The sequence below is a fragment of the Protomyctophum bolini genome, assembly GCF_963924005.1.
Source record: "Protomyctophum bolini genome assembly, chromosome: 11".
Taxonomy (NCBI): Eukaryota; Metazoa; Chordata; class Actinopteri; order Myctophiformes; family Myctophidae; genus Protomyctophum; species Protomyctophum bolini.
The window spans coordinates 21891790-21912117 of NC_137872.1; the positions used below are offsets into that span (position 1 = coordinate 21891790).

The 20328-nt window shown below is 42.3% G+C and overlaps 1 protein-coding gene across 1 annotated transcript in view; it reads right to left on the bottom strand.

Annotated features, from left to right (window-relative positions):
• The window catches only part of LOC308323359 (syntaxin-binding protein 4), a gene marked incomplete at its 5' end in the record, with an annotated part of 150757 nt that overhangs the window by 13445 nt on the left and 116984 nt on the right, over window positions 1–20328 (bottom strand). Inside the window, 8 exons of the mRNA XM_080775088.1 lie at window positions 409–501; window positions 668–795; window positions 1034–1130; window positions 6437–6522; window positions 11099–11162; window positions 13807–13951; window positions 15893–15999; window positions 20088–20229. Of these exons, the coding sequence (XP_080631214.1) occupies window positions 409–501; window positions 668–795; window positions 1034–1130; window positions 6437–6522; window positions 11099–11162; window positions 13807–13951; window positions 15893–15999; window positions 20088–20229 (862 nt within the window). The remainder of the gene's footprint in view (window positions 1–408; window positions 502–667; window positions 796–1033; window positions 1131–6436; window positions 6523–11098; window positions 11163–13806; window positions 13952–15892; window positions 16000–20087; window positions 20230–20328) is intronic.

A 20328-nucleotide genomic window follows, 5' to 3' on the forward strand; every position in this document is an offset into this window, starting at 1 on the left:
AGGGCAACTGTAGCCCTACTGTAAGTAGCTTTATATAACCAGGCACTGGATGATAAGAATGCACTCGGAGCTGCTCCAATGAAATGTTACAAGTCATCTGCGTCTGTCGGTGGACAGACATAGACGAGAATGTGAATTAATTAATAGATTCAATGTAGTTAATATTGCTCTTGTTGATACTTTTCATTGGTTCGATATTTATTAGACCTTGTAGATCTGATATTTTCCGTTACTTTCGTTTCGTGTGACAAAGTTAGATTTTTGCATCGACAATTCACAAATAATATTGGCCCGACAGTGAGAAAATGCAGTGTGTGTGTGTGTGTGTGTGTGTGTGTGTGTGTATGTGTGTGTGCGCGCGCGGCCGCGCACACACGCGATTGTGTGCATGTGTGTGCGCATGATGACCTTGAGCTGTTTCATTTGAGTCTGTAGTTGCTTCACCTCCGTCTGGAACTGCTCCAACTCCTCACTGCTGTAACTGCTCTCTGACTCATATGTCTGCACGCACGCACATACCACAAACACACATACCACAAACACACACACACACACACACACACGTTAGTCAACATGCACATCTTTTTAATAATAATAATACAAAATCTACTAGAATGTTTTAGTTAACAAAAAAAATTAACAATAAACATAAGCAGGAGTTTCTTACAGGGGAGTGGAAGGCAGATGTGTCCATCAAACTGGCTGCTTCGTGATAGGAGAACATGAAGGGACTCTGAGATAGCCCCGCCTCCTCCAGATTATCCTCGAAGACATTGCGGGTTGCCTCCACAAAGTCTGAACACAGACAGACAGACAGACAGACAGACAGACAGACAGACAGACAGACAGACAGACAGACAGGAATTGGTTCATTTCACAGATAGGTTCATAGCCATATTGGAAAGAAATTGGGCCTCTTTCTTCCTTCCTTCAGGTTTTACCAATGACGCAAAAATGTAGAATTATGAGTTGACAAACAAATAAAACTATTCCTATGTGTGTGCGTGCGTGCGCATGCGTGTGCGTGATGTACCTCCATAGGCTACAGTGCCCTGTGGGTCCGTGTTCAGATTCTGTCTTAACCTTCTCTTCTTCTCCTCTGTGACGTTCAGACCCAGATAGGACAAGGCCTGGGAGGGAGAGAAAGAGAGAGAGAGAGAGAGACACACAGACAGACAGACAGACAGACAGACAGACAGACAGTTATTTTTGAACAGCCCGACATATGCAGGGGGGTTATTGTGAGTAAACAGATGTTGACGTTACATTAGTTCAATTTGCATGGCGACCCCTGGAACACCCAGGGGGGGGGGATTAGTAGCTACTAGCTATATCTACCCCTTATCCTTATTTTCTTTCTTTTTTTTACTATTTTGAAAAATATAATAGCCAATCTACAAGCTCACAACGTGTCAATGTAGATCGGTTATTTGAACTATTTTTAAATGTTTTTTCAAAATAGTAAAAAATGCCAAATAAATGTAGGGTTAAGGGGTGACATATAAGGGCACTAGGTTTACAATTAGAAAAAAATAATAATATTGGGATTATGATTAGAAATCAGGTTTGGGCATTAGAGATAAGAGTTATTTATGGCTTATGATTTACACGTAGTTGCATGCTGATGTCTTGCATTGAAAGAATAGATGATCAAAGAGAGTACGCGCATTGGAAGAGAGTGACCAAAGAGAGTACGCGCATTGGAAGAGAGTAACCAATTTATTTTACTTACATATTGTACTACTATTTCTTAGTTTGCGTTTGTTGTTTTTTTGCTTTCACTCTGCTGCATTTCATTCAAATAGAAATATTGTACCTTTTAAATCCACTACATTTCTATGAAGGGTGTCTGGAAACTCAACTTACAAAATATTATAAACTAACCACTTACTGTACTGCAAGCAAGTGGTTAGCTATATCCTTTTAAGTGAAAATAGCAGATCTTCAGAATCTGCTATCATTCATTCATTCATTCATTCATTCATTCATTTATTTTCATGTTCTAAATTTCAATTAGATATTCCAAAAAACTAAATGTACTTCCAAATGTAATTTGTACATTTGAATACTTAAATACCAGTATTGACTGGTGTCTAATACTTTGTCCTCCATTGCACAATTTACACGCACAGCAGGTTTGCAGCATCAATGCAGAGGTGCTATAGCTCAACCAAAGCGCTTACACGCATATTAATTCAAGCTCAACTTATGTGCCCCGAGTTATCGATCCCGCTTTTCTTCCCATAATAACTTGCGTAGCGCTTTTGTGCAGTGCAAGGCAGAGCAGAGTTCCTACACTCTGAGTGTAAACTGACCTGAATGGGTCAGAACTCAGTAGAGGACAGTGACTAAGTACATTTGAGTAGTACTTTTATGGGTCACGACTCAAGTAAAAATTGCTGCACGTTGGCGGGAAGATTTTTTTATAAAATCATCCATCTGTTCAATAGTTAAGAGTCAACTGAACATTTAATGGTGGTCACGGCAGGATTGTGTGGAACAGTAGTTCTCAGAAAAAGCAGATCAAGCAAGCATGTACAAGCCATCTGCTATTTTTGAACATTTCTGAACAAACTTATTGATTTAGAAGCCATGTAGAATCAGCCTCACATCTCACATCTTAATCTTTGGAGTATGTTTATTTATCTGCTACAATGTGAATAGAGATATTGCACTTTTGACTTCACTACATTTCTAGGAAGAGACTCTTTGGACTGAAACAAAAGCATATTATGAATTAACCACTTAATATCCACCACCTAATATCACAACTAGGGTTTGGGATCCTACGATTCCGGTTCCTTAACGATACCCTCTTAACGGTCCCATTCCTTTAAAAAAGCTTCAGAATTTTGGCCATAATTTTGGATAAACACAAATTCAGTCATACATTATACAGTACTGCATTGTCTACATAGTATTGTAGTGGTTCTCAAAGTGAGGTCTAGGCACCCTCTGGGTTACTTGAGGGTGTTCCAAATGGACCGTCACAGGTCTGTAACTCTGAGAGTGTGTGCCTACCAAATGTATGTATAGCAGACTCGTTGTGAGCTTGTAGATCGGCCAATTTAACTATTTTTCACTACTCATCAGAAATGTTCTATTTGACCAGGAGTATAAATTCACTCAAGTTGGGTTGAGTACTTTGTCCAACACTGAAAACAACAATTATGAGAATGATTTGTTAAAAAAAAAAATGAGTCGGCTGAATTTCGCTGCATATGAATAAAGGTTATGTCATCTTAATTAGTAAAGTGAGTTGAGCAACGAGAGCTGGGCCACATTTTACACACTATGGAATATCGCCATCATTTCATTGGGCTGTCACAAGAGGTTGAAGCACTTTATTCTGATAGTATTAATTGCTGTGAATTGAGAGTTTGTTCAGTAACAGAAACTAAATGTTCAAGTGGGTGGTTTATTGTTCCACTTCCAATTGTGTTGTGTCTGCTCATTTCTTTGTGTCATCATCACTTCCAATTGCACTTTTTTATCCTGTATCTTGTGAGCATCCTTTAACCACTTTCACATTGATTATATCTTCGAAAATAGTGAAACTAGACAATCTACAAGGTCACGAAACGTCAATGCTACGTCAATGTTACGAGCAGGCATATTGTCGTTTTATTGTTAAAAAAAGTTTTTTAACGCAGAGATACAAGCTTTCTGCTCCGATAGCAGTGGCGTTACATAACTTCCAATGCAGAGGGGTGAAGCATGATTCAGCCAAAAGGGTTTATTTCAGACCTTGTCAAGTTGTCAGAGACACAGCAAGCAGCAGCAGCCAGCCTTTCTCTGTGCACATCTCTCCTCCATTTCCACACGTCCCAAAAGCCTCTCTTCAGCAATGTCACGCAACTTCTTATGAATTACTTTCCAAACGCACAGACGGGCCGCTATTCTTCTTGCGTCAGTGAGTCAACCTTAAGACCCCTATATATATTCGTCATACGTGAATAGCGAGAACAGTGTGGGCTTAAGCATAAATCCAGCTTTTAAAATCATGAATTCTAAATATTAACCGCTTGAAGCTCCATCCATATATATATTCTTGGGGATAACATTAGCCAAAAGAAAATAGCTGCGCTACAAGCTCACAACAAGCTTGTGATTTTGTAGTTTTTGTGAATCAACTGATTGATTGATTGATTGAATACTTTATTAGCAAGATTCTTAACAGTGCATATTGTACTACTAATGTGGCAGCCAACAGGCCTTTTTGGTTCAAATTGGAAAATTTGCTATATTTTTTATAATACAAATTGTTGAGAAATTTGCATAATTAGGTAATGAATGGCCTATAAAGGTTCAACAGGACTGAGTGGGGTATGTAATTGCTGTGGAGTATTTCATTTTTTGGGTGGGGCGGGGGGCAGAGGTCAGGATAGTACTACAAAAAATGTATACAGAATAAAATAAAATTGAATATTTGATTTTCCCTGTGAACAAAGCACAACATGTCCATGTCGGCGATAAACCGGGGGAGCGAGTAATAAAAATAAAAAGCTAAGCACAGCATATGTCTTTAAAAGCTAAGATAAACGAAAAGGGGAGAACAGGGGGCAAAATAAATCTGGCAGTGAATGATAAAACATCAAAGTAATTCAATACTGCGGCATTGATACTTTTACTTAGGTAAAAAAAAAGATATATATAAATAAAAATCTTCAACCACAAGCTGTATATTCCGTGCTGTCCCATTGCCAGATGGTGTAGGCGTTGCACGCCACTGGAGCGTGGCCAGAGGCGGGCAGGGGGACAATTATTGAGGGGAGGGGAACTCTCCATGCACCTCCAACAGAGAGAGAGATTTAATTTGGCCAAAGTGCATTTGGAGGCTGGCGAGTGCCTCTGTGATGAATTACACCCATGTTTCTAAGAGCACGAACCCATTCAAAAAGACCGGGGCGGAAAAAGAAGGAGCAGATAATTCCCTCCGAGTTAGACAAATGCTCTTGGACATTAGTCAGTGGGTCATGGGAAGTAACTATAAGTGAATTTATACTCAAGTAGGCCTACTGCACTTTTTGAGTACCTATACATTTTTCAATACATCTACTGCACTACATGTCAAAGGCAAATATTGTCACTTTACATCAGAATTTTGCATAAGATCCACCATGGACAGCTCTGCTGGATTCCGACTTATGGAGGTTTGAAAATCCTGCTTGTAACCCAAGCCCCCAGTAAGGCTATCCAACGGAGGGCTGTCTAACACAGGATCTTTTTCCATAATTAGACGGGATTATTTAGATTGCGAGTTATTAATGTGTTAAGATTTTCGTTTTCGTCGGCTAAACAGGGAAGGGAGTTTTTCGATGACGTATTATGCAACATTGAGGAATGCCCAACAGGCGCTCTTAGCCTGTGGAGCGATGCGATCCGTTCAACAGGCGCTCCTAGCCTGTGGAGCGATGCGATCCGTTCAACAGGCGCTCCTAGCCTGTGGAGCGATGCGATCCGTTCTCGTATCAATAAACTTCGTCCTGGGCGTCGGGTATACGTATATGTTATAGTATACGTTGGGGTCCGTATATATTCAACAACTCATTGTTCAACAACTCTTATTTCCTGTTATTGATTATGGTGATATCATTTATCAGAATACTACTGAAGCTCCATTCATTAAATTATTTTAATAATTAATTATATATTATATTATATTATATTATATTATATTATATTATATTATATTATATTATATTATATTATATTATATTATATTATATTATTATAATAATTAGTATCTGTAGCTTTGTCTTGAGGTGTCCCTACCAGACACACCACTGTGTCATGTATGATACCTTAAATTGGCTAACTCCTCAAACGAGGAGGCAATTCCACTGGATGCTTTTCCTTTTTAAGTGCATTTACTTTAATTATCCATCATATTTAAAACAGTTATTAGTTACATATAACTCTAGATACCCTCTTAGACATACTTAACAACTTAATTTTTCTGTACCCACAACATCTAACGAAATTGGGAGACGTACATTTCAGTTTAAAGCTCCATCTGATTGGAACAACTTGTCTGTTTCTTTGAGATCAATTACATCATTTAACATTTTCAAGGTTTCTTTGCTTGTAGACCTGAAACCCATTTGTACTTGATTTTGACTTTTGGAGAGAGGTGTGTACTTTAATGCTTGATTATCTTTACCTTTATCTTAGTTTTTTATTATTATTAGTATCACTATTATTAGTATTTTGTTAGGTGTTTCAGTGCAGTTGCTTCTGGTCTTGATGTAGTGTTTGAGTGGTTTGGAGAGCATCTATGTTTTCTTGATGTTGTAAGTGTATTGTTCTGTGTCGACATGTTTAATGTATTGTTTTGTCTATGTAAACTATAGGGGAAACTTTGGCTGAAAATACCTTTTCGACAAGTTGTAAGTGTGTGGGCTGTGGGTGGGTGGGCTTAAGGTGACAGACTCACCAGGTCCAACTTATCCGACTTCAGACGTATGTGGGGGTCCAGGGTGATCTTGGCTTTGGCCCCTGATCGCTGGGCAGCGGATGAGCCTGTAGGGGAGGAGAGGAGAGGAGAGAGAGGACATTTCGATTCAACTGTCCACCATAAAGATCAATTGAATAGAGTTAGGGTGGGTGAAACAGTGTCAGCAGAGCTTTCAGAGGGAGAAGGAATGATGGTTCACATCATAGCATGGACATCATTCACACACACACACACACACACACACACACACACACACACACACACACACACACACACACACACACACACAGAGAGGACATGAAGGTCCAACTGACAACACCGTGATGGAATAGAGAGCCAGGAGAGAGTGAGCCATTACAGGGATGAGAGAGAGAGAGAGAGAGAGACCTTTAACAAAGCCTTTATTTAACCTTTTGTTTACAATCAAACATTCATCAGGACAGTTCTACAAATTGCATGCTTTTGGCACTCAGAATAATATAAAAATCTTCTCTCTCTCTCTCTCTCTCTCTCTCTCTCTCTCTCTCTCTCTCTCTCAAGAGACAAAACCAGCAGTGACTCTTGCTCAATGCATCATTACGCTCTTCATTAAAACTGTTAAACCATCTCTGTAGCAGAACAAACAGACTACCAAGCCTTGGGCACCATAACCATAGATGTTCAAGTCTCTCTTCCTCCTGACAGAATGGACAACTTTTACTAGCCCTATAGAGTCAATGTGTGCCACATGTCTGTTTGTAGCCACGGTGCCACTCACACACGCATACATATATATATATATATATATATATATATATATATATATATATATCCTTCTACCCTAATAAAAAGGGGGTACACACAAGCATGGCCGTTTATCCGTGCTCCTTCTCCTACCAAACCACTCCGTTAGCACACATCTCTCCATGCACAACAAATCCTGCACGCCACCCGAATCCATATGCACTACATCGCTTCCCCACAACTGCCATATTTACTGTACAAATATTACTTTTATCAGACACACTGTTATTGCGCAACATTTCGCTGTGATGCAAATTACATCACAACTTCCTCATTCCCCCACCCCTCCCCTTTTCACTGCACACACACGCACACATACACACGCGCGCACACACACACACACACACACACACACATACACAGGGCACAGCAGCACGGTACAGTACAGCACATGGTAAGGCACAGTACAGTACAGTACAGTACAGTAATTCGAGTATATATTAATGTAGGAAAATCATTTAAAAATTTTACTCAAGTCGTGGTGACCCAAACAAATTGGTCCGTTACCCAAAAATGGGTTAGTGAACCACTGTTTGGGAAACAGCATAATGTGGGAGCTGTAAGTGACGTGTGAGCCCTAGTATAGCATAATGTGGGAGCTGTAAGTGACGTGTGAGTCCTAGTATAGCATAATGTAGGAGCTGTAAGTGACGTGTGAGCCCTAGTATAGCATAATGTAGGAGCTGTAAGTGACGTGTGAGCCCTAGTATAGCATAATGTAGGAGCTGTAAGTGACGTGTGAGCCCTAGTATCGCATAATGTAGGAGCTGTAAGTGACGTGTGAGTCCTAGTATAGCATAATGTGGGAGCTGTAAGTGACGTGTGAGTCCTAGTATAGCATAATGTAGGAGCTGTAAGTGACGTGTGAGCCCTAGTATAGCATAATGTAGGAGCTGTAAGTGACGTGTGAGCCCTAGTATAGCATAATGTAGGAGCTGTAAGTGACGTGTGAGCCCTAGTATCGCATAATGTAGGAGCTGTTAGTGACGTGTGAGTCCTAGTATAGCATAATGTGGGAGCTGTAAGTGACGTGTGAGTCCTAGTATAGCATAATGTAGGAGCTGTAAGTGACGTGTGAGCCCTAGTATAGCATAATGTAGGAGCTGTAAGTGACGTGTGAGCCCTAGTATCGCATAATGTAGGAGCTGTAAGTGACGTGTGAGTCCTAGTATAGCATAATGTAGGAGCTGTAAGTGACGTGTGAGTCCTAGTATAGCATAATGTGGGAGCTGTAAGTGACGTGTGAGTCCTAGTATAGCATAATGTGGGAGCTGTAAGTGACGTGTGAGTCCTAGTATAGCATAATGTAGGAGCTGTAAGTGACGTGTGAGTCCTAGTATAGCATAATGTGGGAGCTGTAAGTGACGTGTGAGCCCTAGTATAGCATAATGTGGGAGCTGTAAGTGACGTGTGAGCCCTAGTATAGCATAATGTGGGAGCTGTAAGTGACGTGTGAGCCCTAGTATAGCATAATGTAGGAGCTGTAAGTGACGTGTGAGCCCTAGTATAGCATAATGTACTGTAGGAGCTGTAGTGACGTGTGAGCCCTAGTATAGCATAATGTAGGAGCTGTAGTGACGTGTGAGTCCTAGTATAGCATAATGTGGGAGCTGTAAGTGACGTGTGAGTCCTAGTATAGCATAATGTGGGAGCTGTAAGTGACGTGTGAGCCCTAGTATAGCATAATGTGGGAGCTGTAAGTGACGTGTGAGCCCTAGTATAGCATAATGTAGGAGCTGTAAGTGACGTGTGAGCCCTAGTATAGCATAATGTACTGTAGGAGCTGTAGTGACGTGTGAGCCCTAGTATAGCATAATGTAGGAGCTGTAAGTGACGTGTGAGCCCTAGTATAGCATAATGTGGGAGCTGTAAGTGACGTGTGAGCCCTAGTATAGCATAATGTGGGAGCTGTAAGTGACGTGTGAGCCCTAGTATAGCATAATGTGGGAGCTGTAAGTGACATGTGAGCCCTAGTATAGCATAATGTAGGAGCTGTAAGTGACGTGTGAGCCCTTCCAAGATCTGACAATACAGATCAACTTCAACCTTGAACCTCGTCTGCACGCCATATGTTCCCTGGCTTAGCCAATAGAAGCACACAGATGAGAGCTGAGAGTCGTCTGAGCCGTCAGCTAATGACGATCTTGTCAGGCTTAATCTCAACACATCCAGAATTAACGGGTTAATCTGGGACTATAAGAGCGTCGCAGTCCCGCCCCCCTTTCAGAATGACGATTGGCCCAGGAAATAATTCAGCATTAATTTTCCCCATAGGCTTTGCAAAAAGTATTTATTTAAAGATGTTTACGCCGCGGACAAAGCCAACTTGGGTTGTGACAAATCATGACAATGAACACAATGTTTTGGGCCGATCAAATAATTAGAAAGAAGAAAATAAAGGCAGGGTAGAGAGAGAGAGAGAGAGAGAGAGAGAGAGAGAGAGAGAGAGAGAGAGAGAGAGAGAGAGAGAGCAGCAGAGAGGGATGCCAGTAGGAAAGGTATACATAAGTATACCTGCATGTGTGTATCTGGAGCAGTGGTTCCCAAACCTTTTCAGACCAAGGACCCCCAAATTGACACTAATTAGCCTGTGGACCCCCATTTAAAAAGATATACCATAAGAGAAGATTTTTACAGATCTTATTAATTAATTTCAGGGACCCCCATTTTGACATGCATTAGTCTACGGACCCCCATTTAATGGCATTTCTATCTCTGGGACCCCCAATTCATATTGTAAAATCACTGTTAATTTAACTCTGAGAGTGTACAAATGGAAAAGAGTTACAGACCCATAAGGGCCCATTTGGTTACAAACTATCATTTAGCTGGCGACCCCGTGGAACTCCCTCAAGGACCCCTGGGGGTCCCTGGACCCCACTTTGGGAACCACTGATCTGGAGGACAGTACCTGAGATGTGTGTATCTGGAGGACAGTACCTGAGATGTGTGTATCTGGAGGACAGTACCTGAGATGTGTGTATGGAGGACAGTACCTGAGATGTGTGTATGGAGGACAGTACCTGAGATGTGTGTATCTGGAGGACAGTACCTGAGATGTGTGTATCAGGAGGACAGTACCTGAGATGTGTGTATCTGGAGGACAGTACAGTACCTGAGATGTGTGTATCTGGAGGACAGTACAGTACCTGAGATGTGTGTATCTGGAGGACAGTACAGTACCTGAGATGTGTGTATCTGGAGGACAGTACCTGAGATGTGTGTATCTGGAGGACAGTACAGTACCTGAGATGTGTGTATCTGGAGGACAGTACCTGAGATGTGTGTATCTGGAGGACAGTACAGTACCTGAGATGTGTGTATCTGGAGGACAGTACCTGAGATGTGTGTATCTGGAGGACAGTACCTGAGATGTGTGTATCTGGAGGACAGTACCTGAGATGTGTTTATCTGGAGGACAGTACCTGAGATGTGTGTATCTGGAGGACAGTACCTGAGATGTGTTTATCTGGAGGACAGTACCTGAGATGTGTGTATCAGGAGGACAGTACCTGAGATGTGTGTATCTGGAGGACAGTACCTGAGATGTGTTTATCTGGAGGACAGTACCTGAGATGTGTGTATCTGGAGGACAGTACCTGAGATGTGTGTATCTGGAGGACAGTACCTGAGATGTGTGTATCAGGAGGACAGTACCTGAGATGTGTGTATCAGCAGGACAGTACCTGAGATGTGTGTATGGAGGACAGTACCTGAGATGTGTGTATCTGGAGGACAGTACCTGAGATGTGTGTATCTGGAGGACAGTACCTGAGATGTGTGTATCTGGAGGACAGTACCTGAGATGTGTGTATCTGGAGGACAGTACCTGAGATGTGTGTATCTGGAGGACAGTACCTGAGATGTGTGTATCTGGAGGACAGTGGTCTGGAGACGCTGAAGACACTGAGGTTGGCTCCACCTGCATCAACATGGAGATCATCCTTAATATTAGATTCATTATAGAGTCAACTACAGTTGAATACACGGCATTCTATAAAAACAGGATGTATTAGTTAGATAATAATAATAATAATTATTATTATTATTATTATTATAATTAATATAATAATAATAGAAACCACTTTTTATGTGCTTATGTAAGTTCAGTGCCCTATTTTATCATACAAATAAAGGTAGCACAAATAGCCTAAGTATTCAAAAGCAACATTCATATATTACATTTTCTTTTTTTAATGCCTTGCACTGTTTGGGAACCAGTGCAACATAGGGTAGGGTGACCCTTTGTGTGGGACAGTCTCTTATTTGCAAGACTTTACAGGCGTCCCACAAATTGAGAACCTGTCCCACATTGTGACTGGCAGGCATCAGTGTTCAAATGCCCTAAATGTAAATGGTGCATTTATATAGCGCCTTTATCCAAATTGTCCATCAATTCACCCATTCACACACACATTCATACATCGATAGCAGCTGAAACCATGCAAGGCACTTCAACACTGACTCTGGGGGAGCCCGGGTTCGAACTGGCAACCTTGCGGTTACCATCCGGCCACCGCCGCCCTAATAGTTAGTCCCCTAATAGTTTCCTGCAAGATGTGTTTTTTAGCAACTAAAAGTATAAGTTGCTAATCCAGTCCTGTCCTGTCCTGTGACTGTCCCCCCGTCCAACTTGTCCCACACAAGCGATACTCAAATGAACAGTTTGGATCTGGTCACCCCATAGTGCAACATCCACACCTCTGACTGCATGCACTTCACCCCTGCTTTTTGATCAACCCTGATCCTCACTCCATCCCTGCTTTTTACTCAACCCTGATCCTCACTCCATCCCTGCTTTTTACTCAACCCTGATCCTCCAAATAGAATCTTGCCTAATCCAGTCTCATACTTCACGTTGAAGTTCCAGAGGCTATCAGCCAGCTCATTGGATTTGGAACACAGCCCTTAGTCAAGATTGGCTCCTGACGCCAACAAATAAATATATAAATATAAAATAATAATAATAAAGTCATACTGTGTAACCGTTTTAGTTGAACAAAAGTTTTGGGTGGTCACTGGTCACCTTGTAAGTTGTCGGTGCTAGCCCTGAAAACCCAGGTGCAACCCAGTGTGGAGGTACTGTGCAGTGGTTCACAAACTGTGGTGCGTGCACCCCTTGTGGTGCGCGAGCGCCTTCTAGGGGGCTAATGGGGGGTTGTACAGGATCAGGTAAAAGAAAAAAGAAACCAAGACAAAAATAGCATGGTATAACCACACAAACAAAAGAGAGCAACAAACTACACAGTTGCAGTACAATAGAGCAAAAGCAAAAATTAAAATCAAGAATCAAATAGAGTCAAAAGCCATGGAGAAAGAAGGAGTTTTAAGAGAGGACTTGAAAGCTCCCATGGAGCGAGCGGACCTAATCCCCATGGGCAGACTGTTCCAGAGTTTGGGGCCGGCCACTGAGAAAGCTCGGTCACCTCTAGACCTGTACTTTGTTGAGGGCATAGTCAGAAGCAATTGGTCAGCTGACCTCAAGGACCTGGCTGGGGTGTATGGATTTAAAAGGAGTGATAAATACTGGGGTGCGAGACCGTTTAGGGCTTTAAAAACAAATAATAAAATCTTGAAATCTATTCTAAATCTAACAGGTAGCCAGTGGAGTGTGGCGAGGACCGGGGAAATTATGTTCACGCTTCCTCGTGGTGGTGAGGAGGCGGGCGGCAGCGTTCTGGACAAGCTGGAGGCGTCTGCATATGGCAGGCATATGCAGAATATAGCCTATGCTGCATATATATGCCATATTCAGGTTCATATATGTGCATATGTGGATAAATAGGAAATATATGTCTCTATATAGCTTATGCGATTTTGATTTCCATGTGGGGGAGTAATCTAGGTCGGGTCAGCTAGGTCGGGAGGTAACAGGGGGTGCATGGCCAAAAAGGTTTGGGAACCGCTGCTGTATAGAGCGCCGCAGTCCCGCCCCCTTTCAGAAAAGCGAGTGGCCCAGGAAATGAAACCCCAATGCATTCTTCCATCGGCACTTCTAATATAATTTATTTAAAGACGGTTACGCCGCGGACAAAGCCAACTCGGATCGTGACAAATCATGACAATGGACACAATGTTTTGGGCCGATCAAATAATTTATAAGACGAAAAACAAAACAAATAGTGTTGTCTCCTGACTTTCTTTTCTTCTTTCTAATGATTTTACTTTTGTTTTTGTAATAGTATACCGGTAATAATAAAACATGTAGGAAACAAATCCCATACAAAAATTGGAACCGTGGGTCCTGACCCACTGTTTGGGAAACAATGCATTAGGCTATGTGGTCAAGATGCATTATAGTCTGCTTTTTCTGCTTTTAGATTGGCTAGTTTCGCTACTTTTGTGTGACGAAGTAGGACATACGTTCACGAAGAAACAAAACTAGGACAATATGAAATATGGAGATTTCTGCTTGACAAGAATAATATATTTTTAACTGGTATATTTTCACAAATTACAACTCAAGTTCTCTCAAGTAAGATGTTGAATACAGGACGTTACTCCAGCCTGATTCGCTGTACAAAATAAAGACATCGTTGTGGTACGCCACTGTAGATTGTACTTACCTCAGGCGATCTGACGCGGACTTTTAGGCGTTTTTTGGTGCTGTAGCCATTGGTTGAGGTTCGCTGGGCACCGTTGGGGTGAGTCGTAATGCTGGGGAATGGCCCTTTACCTGGGATGTACGCTATCTCTGCTTTACTCTCCTGACTGGAGCAGAGGAGAGGAGAGGAGAGGAGAGGAGAGGAGAGGAGAGGAGAGGAGAGGAGAGGAGAGGAGAGGAGAGGAGAGGAGAGGAGAGGAGAGGAGAGGAGAGGAGAGGAGAGGAGAGGAAAATATAAAGAATACATGTACATGTAGCATAGCATATATACTGCATGGAATGTAGTTAACACCCTGAGCGGCAAGGACGGAGTTCTCCGTTCAATCAATTAGTAACGCCCAGCACTCAGGACGGAGACTGATAAAAAGGACGGAGATTATTGATATCAAAACCGATCGCATCGCTCCACAGGCTGGGAGCGTCTGTTGCGCAACATTCAATGTTATTTTCCGGTGGGACGTCATCGAAAATGTTCCCCCCCATTTTATCTTAAATCTTAAAACATGAATAACTCTTGATCTAAATCATTCCGTCCAATTCTAAGCAAAGATTAAGTGTTAGACGGCCCATTGCGGCCCCGTCGCTAGTCGTGTTAGAATTAATCATACCTCCCGTTGTTGCCGTTCTCCTCGGGAGTGTTTTGGCTACATCTAGCTACTTCAGCTGCATCCGGGATAGTGTTTTGGCTACATCTAGCTACTTCAGCTGCATCCGGGATAGTGTTTTGGCTACATCTAGCTACTTCAGCTGCATCCGGGATAGTGGTCCGTCGCTAAGTGTGCTCCGCTGCTACAGTATAAATGGCTGGTCGCTCTGATTGAATGGATTAAATAACCCTGGGAGTTCGGGGTGTTAGTAACATGCCCCATGGCATGTAGGATATATTTCTGCATAGTGTGCATCGAGGCTTGTGCAGACCTGTGTGGTAGTAGTAGGCCAAACAGACGTCTGGCGCACCTTCGACAATTTGTGTGAAAGGATAATAATAATAATAATAACTAGAAATGCACTCTGTCGAGCTGCCAACTTGCACTTTGGCCAGTTGGCCAAGAATGGCCTACTTGTGCGTGAGCAGAGCAGAGAGTTCTGTTTGGCACCCCGATTCTCCACCATCAACTACTGCGCTATAAGCAGACCCCAATCAAGTTATTGAAACCTCTGACATATATAGGCAAGTTAATACTATAAACTTAAATTGATTACGTCATCAACAAACGTCTTTTAATACGCAGCCGAAAACAGTACTTGCGCACACTCTGCTCGCGCAAGTAATAACAACAACAACAAAACAATATAGCAGATCAACAAGGTCACAACACGTCACAATGTGATGCGTTGTTAGCTTGCAGATCTGGAAATCATCTAGCCACGACAACCGGCATAACTCTCATAACCCTAATACCTCAACCATTTGTGAGGACCTAGGAAGTATACGCTCTACTAGGTAATGCTAATGCATGGGTGGTGGTGTTACTGTAGAGGTGAAAGCATGCATGGGCCAGCACCCAGATACCTGGGCTTCATATCCTGGCATTGCTGCGTCGGCGCAGCCGGGGCGCTCACAACTTCCATTTATCAGTGTTAAAATGCGGGATGCGGAAGACCACGGGGGACAGTGTCTGTGTCTAGTGCACTAGTGACCCCTGCAGTTTGACCCGGGCGTCTGTTCAGTGGAGGAGAGGAGTGGCAGCTGGCGTCTCCGCATGGGGGAGTGGAGAAACCCTGCGGTTGTCTAATAAAACACCAACCCCAAGCGACGGTGTGTGTGGGCGTGTGTGTGTGTGTGTGTGTGTGTGTGTGTGTGTCTTGGGGGGGTGGGGTTTGACAACGGGGATTTATCTGAACCACTGTGGTTCGGCTTAAAACACTTCAGCTTAAAAACTATAGCATGGAAAAAAGAAGAAAAAAAGGTTGTCAAAATCAACACTAGTATGTTAGATGTGAGTTTCTTAATACTGATCATGCTTGCACATTGGCCCTTAGTTCTGAGAGAGTGAGAGTGAGAGAGAGAGAGAGAGAGAGAGAGAGAGAGAGATGCACATTCTCACCTGAACTTGACTTTGTTGAGGATCGTTTTGGCCTCTTCATATGTCACTCCTATCAAGGACTCCTTGTTAATGGCAATGAGCTGGTCGCCGGGCCTCAGTCGCCCATCCTGAAAAACACACAGAAAACCAGCAGATTTGTACAGTATTATTACAGCTAACGTTAATGTTAATGTCATTGATAACGCAGCGCTAATGCTAATGTTGAAAGTTGGGGTACTGTTAAACCTATAAGGCAAAGACTTAAAATGTTAATGCTTTAAGTAGCATGTGACATGTCAAACTAGGGTTATACATGACTCTGAAACAATTGTAAGCATAATACATTTTCGGCTAATAACGGCCATAGATGTTGTCACAAATGTGATGAGGGCAAGTGGCTATCGCCAAACTTATTTAGCCAGTGTTTTCCGTGCATAATTAATGCTTGGAATAGATTCAGAATCATGAAACCCCCTAGTTTGACATGTCACATGCTACTTAAAGCATACTTAAAGTTTGAAATGGTTCCCTTGTATAGGCTTTTAAGGGTACCCCAACTTTAAACCCCTGAATTTAACATGATCCACAATTCAACACAACCATTTTTGTTATGTTATTTAGATGACCCTAAGGATCATAAAATAACCGTGAGCGATTACTATTGCAATCTATTTTGGGTCACGCCCCTTTTTAGCTTAGATTGACTGGCCTAATAGGCTGTGGCAGTGGATCTCAAACTGTTTGTTGTGCTTTTAACCGACTACATAGAGAAAACCATATCTAGCATGTCGTTGCTGTCGGTCAGTTGCTGTTTCTTTTCTCCATAGCCTACTAGTGTCATACAAAAGTAGTATTTGAATCCTGAAAAGTTTAGCTGCTTCGGACATAATATGAGGTATCCACCCGATGCTCGATTTCGAACCTTTTGAAGAATATATTAAATATCACAAATAAGAAAAGGAGTGAATGACTTGAAATTAGACTACCCTGAGCACACTTTCTCTCAAGTATACCCTGTACGCCCATTTGTGAACCACTTTTTTATATATATAAAATTAGACAGATAATTGGTTTCTGGTGACACGTTGATAAAAAAGCTGAACATTCTGACATAATGCAAGATTATGAGTCTAGGTTTTCTAGTGTTACTTATATACACATTATACTGAATCTACTGTACTTCCAGAAGCACAGTATACATGAGTGGACAGAAGTCCTCTTCAACAACAGCAACACAGCTTGGCACAAGGAATGGATCCTTCACAATATTTTACACCTATAAAGTAACAACTCACTGCTCGTGCCAGAGAATAACTCTGAATGGAACCAATTTAAATCCCATGGGGGTGGGGGGTAGAGAGAGAGAGAGAGAGAGAGTACTTGGACTTCTCTCTCTGAACATCAGTACTTTTATGTGTGTCCGTCTATAAATATCAGTACCGCATGGTGCGCTATACTGCACAGCTGAAATACTGTATAACACAAAGTATGTGGGGGCCAGTACTATGACGACAGTACACGGCACTACTGCAGTACTCCATGTTCAAGTATAAGGTTCATTACCGATGCACAACTGTATAGGGTATTACTATTAACCATGTACTGTATGTAGGGTCCTACCCATGTACAACTCTATACAGTATATGGTATTACCCATGTACAACTGTAGGGTCCTACCCATGTACAACTCTATACAGTATATGGTATTACCCATGTACAACTGTAGGGTCCTACCCATGTACAACTCTATACAGTATATGGTATTACCCATGTACAACTGTAGGGTCCTACCCATGTACAACTCTATACAGTATATGGTATTACCCATGTACAACTGTAGGGTCCTACCCATGTACAACTCTATACAGTATATGGTATTACCCATGTACAACTGTAGGGTCCTACCCATGTAAAACTGTATATGGTATTACCCATGTACAACTGTAGGGTCCTACCCATGACTTGTACAACTGTATATGGTATTACCCATGTACAACTGTAGGGTCCTACCCATGACTTGTACAACTGTATATGGTATTACCCATGTACAACTGTATAGGGTATTATTACCCATGTACAACTGTATATATGGTATCACCCATGTACAACTGTAGAGTTTCCCATGTACAACTGTAATTACATTTGAACGTGGATGCACATGTAGGTGTCGTGCACATGTAATAAGTGGTTCCCAAACTTTTTAGCTCAAGGCCCAAAAGATAAATTAGACTTTTAATCTAACTTCTGATTCATGGAATTTCTCAGAATATTATTTTATTTCTTCACGAAATTAGTGGAATACATAATTTAATTTGTTTTTAAACTGCACTGCCCCGCCCCGCCTGGTATGTAAACTGCCCCGCCCCGCCTGGTATGCAAACTGCACTGCCCCGCCCCGCCTGGTATGCGAACTGCACTGCCCCGCCCCACCTGGTGTGCAAACTGCACTGCCCCGCCAACTGAAAGCCCTACAGAGGGTGCTGCGGATGGCCCAGTGCATGCTGGAGAAATTAGGGCGGATCACGTCATTTTCAAATGATCGGAATCGGATCGGGAGCCAAAAAACGTGACATCCCTACCATCAATATTATATTCCATATCATATGGAATATATTCCATATATTTGACTGCATGGATACTGTCTGTGATTTGGAATATTTTACTATTGTGATATGGCATAAGTGTTCTATAAAAATATAAATCAGATCGGCAGATACTCAAAATAAAATTATCGGATCGGGAGCCAAAACATTTGATCTAGAGACAATATTAATAAAAGTCACAGACATTCTTTCACTTTCAGAATTTGTTTCCCGAAAATAGTGAAAATAACAGCTCTGTCTACATGCTTGTAATGAACTATTTCGGCAATTCGCCTATTTTTGCTGCTTTTTGTGTGACACTGTAGTTAGTATGACGAAGTTGGAGGGAGGGCAGAATCCACTGCACAGGTAGAGAGGACCAGGACAGGCCGGCTAACGGGAGCGTACAGCACATTCTGCTGACAAAAAAGGCTGATTATCAAGATCTTTATTTCAAAGTGTTAGACACTATTGATTTCCAAAAGCAGAAGGGCCTTTCATCTCTGCTGCAGATGGGAGCTTCTTGGGCTAGAGGACCTTTCTAAATTCCACCGGTATATGACAAGACCTTTCCAGAGACCATGCTCTTTGAAAGAAACAAATGTGACATTTTTATGTGACATTCAAGGAATGAAAGTTCTCAGTCGCCACGACCGGACATTAGGATTCTACACATTCCAGACTCCAGCATGACTTTCTCTTTGCTTTCTCCTCCAACTTGCGGCCTGCGGCCCACTGGTGGACCGTGAGGGACCACCTATTGGTAAAACATTAATAAAATACCCACTAAGAATAGGAAAGTATGCTATGCTAGTTTCATTGGTCCAAGTCAAAGCACAATGGATGAATTGATCATTCAAATAATCAATGCTCTGAAAATCAAAATGCACGCCCATCTGACAGCGATTGACTGAGCGGCGTGTCGTTGTGGTCGAGGAGAGCGGCACACTGTAAGAACTGGGACGGTACCTGCCGGTTCGATTCCTCGCCTCCAGGCTTAGTATGTGGAAGTGTCCTTGAGTATATAAGACAACGGCTCTACCCACTCCCTGGGTGCTGTATTAATAGAACCCGCTGCTAGAAGACTTAGCATGGACATGTAGAGGACAAAAGACCAAGTCGCCACTGTCAGGTGCATGGAAACCTTGCCATAGCACTTGCACTAGCCATGGCGACCTTACAGGCGTATGCAAAGACTAAACTTATTTTATCTAGACATAGCACTCTATAGTGTATACTCATAGCTTCAATGTAGGCCTACAGATCTTCTACTGTTAGACAGATGTTAGGTTCATAGCTTGCTTATGATTCTTGATGATGTATTACGTTGGTAATACATGCTTACTTTAAGGAATCAAACCCTGTACACTCAAGACACTGCCCCCGCTGCCATCCTTAGATATCCATATATGGAGCTGACCTGATCAAACCCTGTACACTCAATACATGATCCAAATAGCCAGTACATAATTCATTCCATATGTTGATCTGACCTGATCAAACCCTGTACACTCAATACATGATCCAAATAACCAGTACATAATTCATTCCATATGTTGATCTGACCCCCCATGCCAAAGCCCCAGCTTGCACAGCTGTCTGCTGTCACCCAGGCGGATGGTATAGTAGCCTACCCGGTAGCAGTCTCCTCCAGACAGGACTTCCTGGATGAAGACAGCGGGTCCATCAGGTCTGTTGGTTCCTCCTCCGATGGTGATGCCCAGAGTGCTGGACCGGGTTACTGAGATCAGCTGGATCACACCCTCCCCTGGGTGACTGGCAACACACACACACACACACACACACACACACACACACACACACACACACACACACACACACACACACACACACACAAATTTGAGTTGATTGATT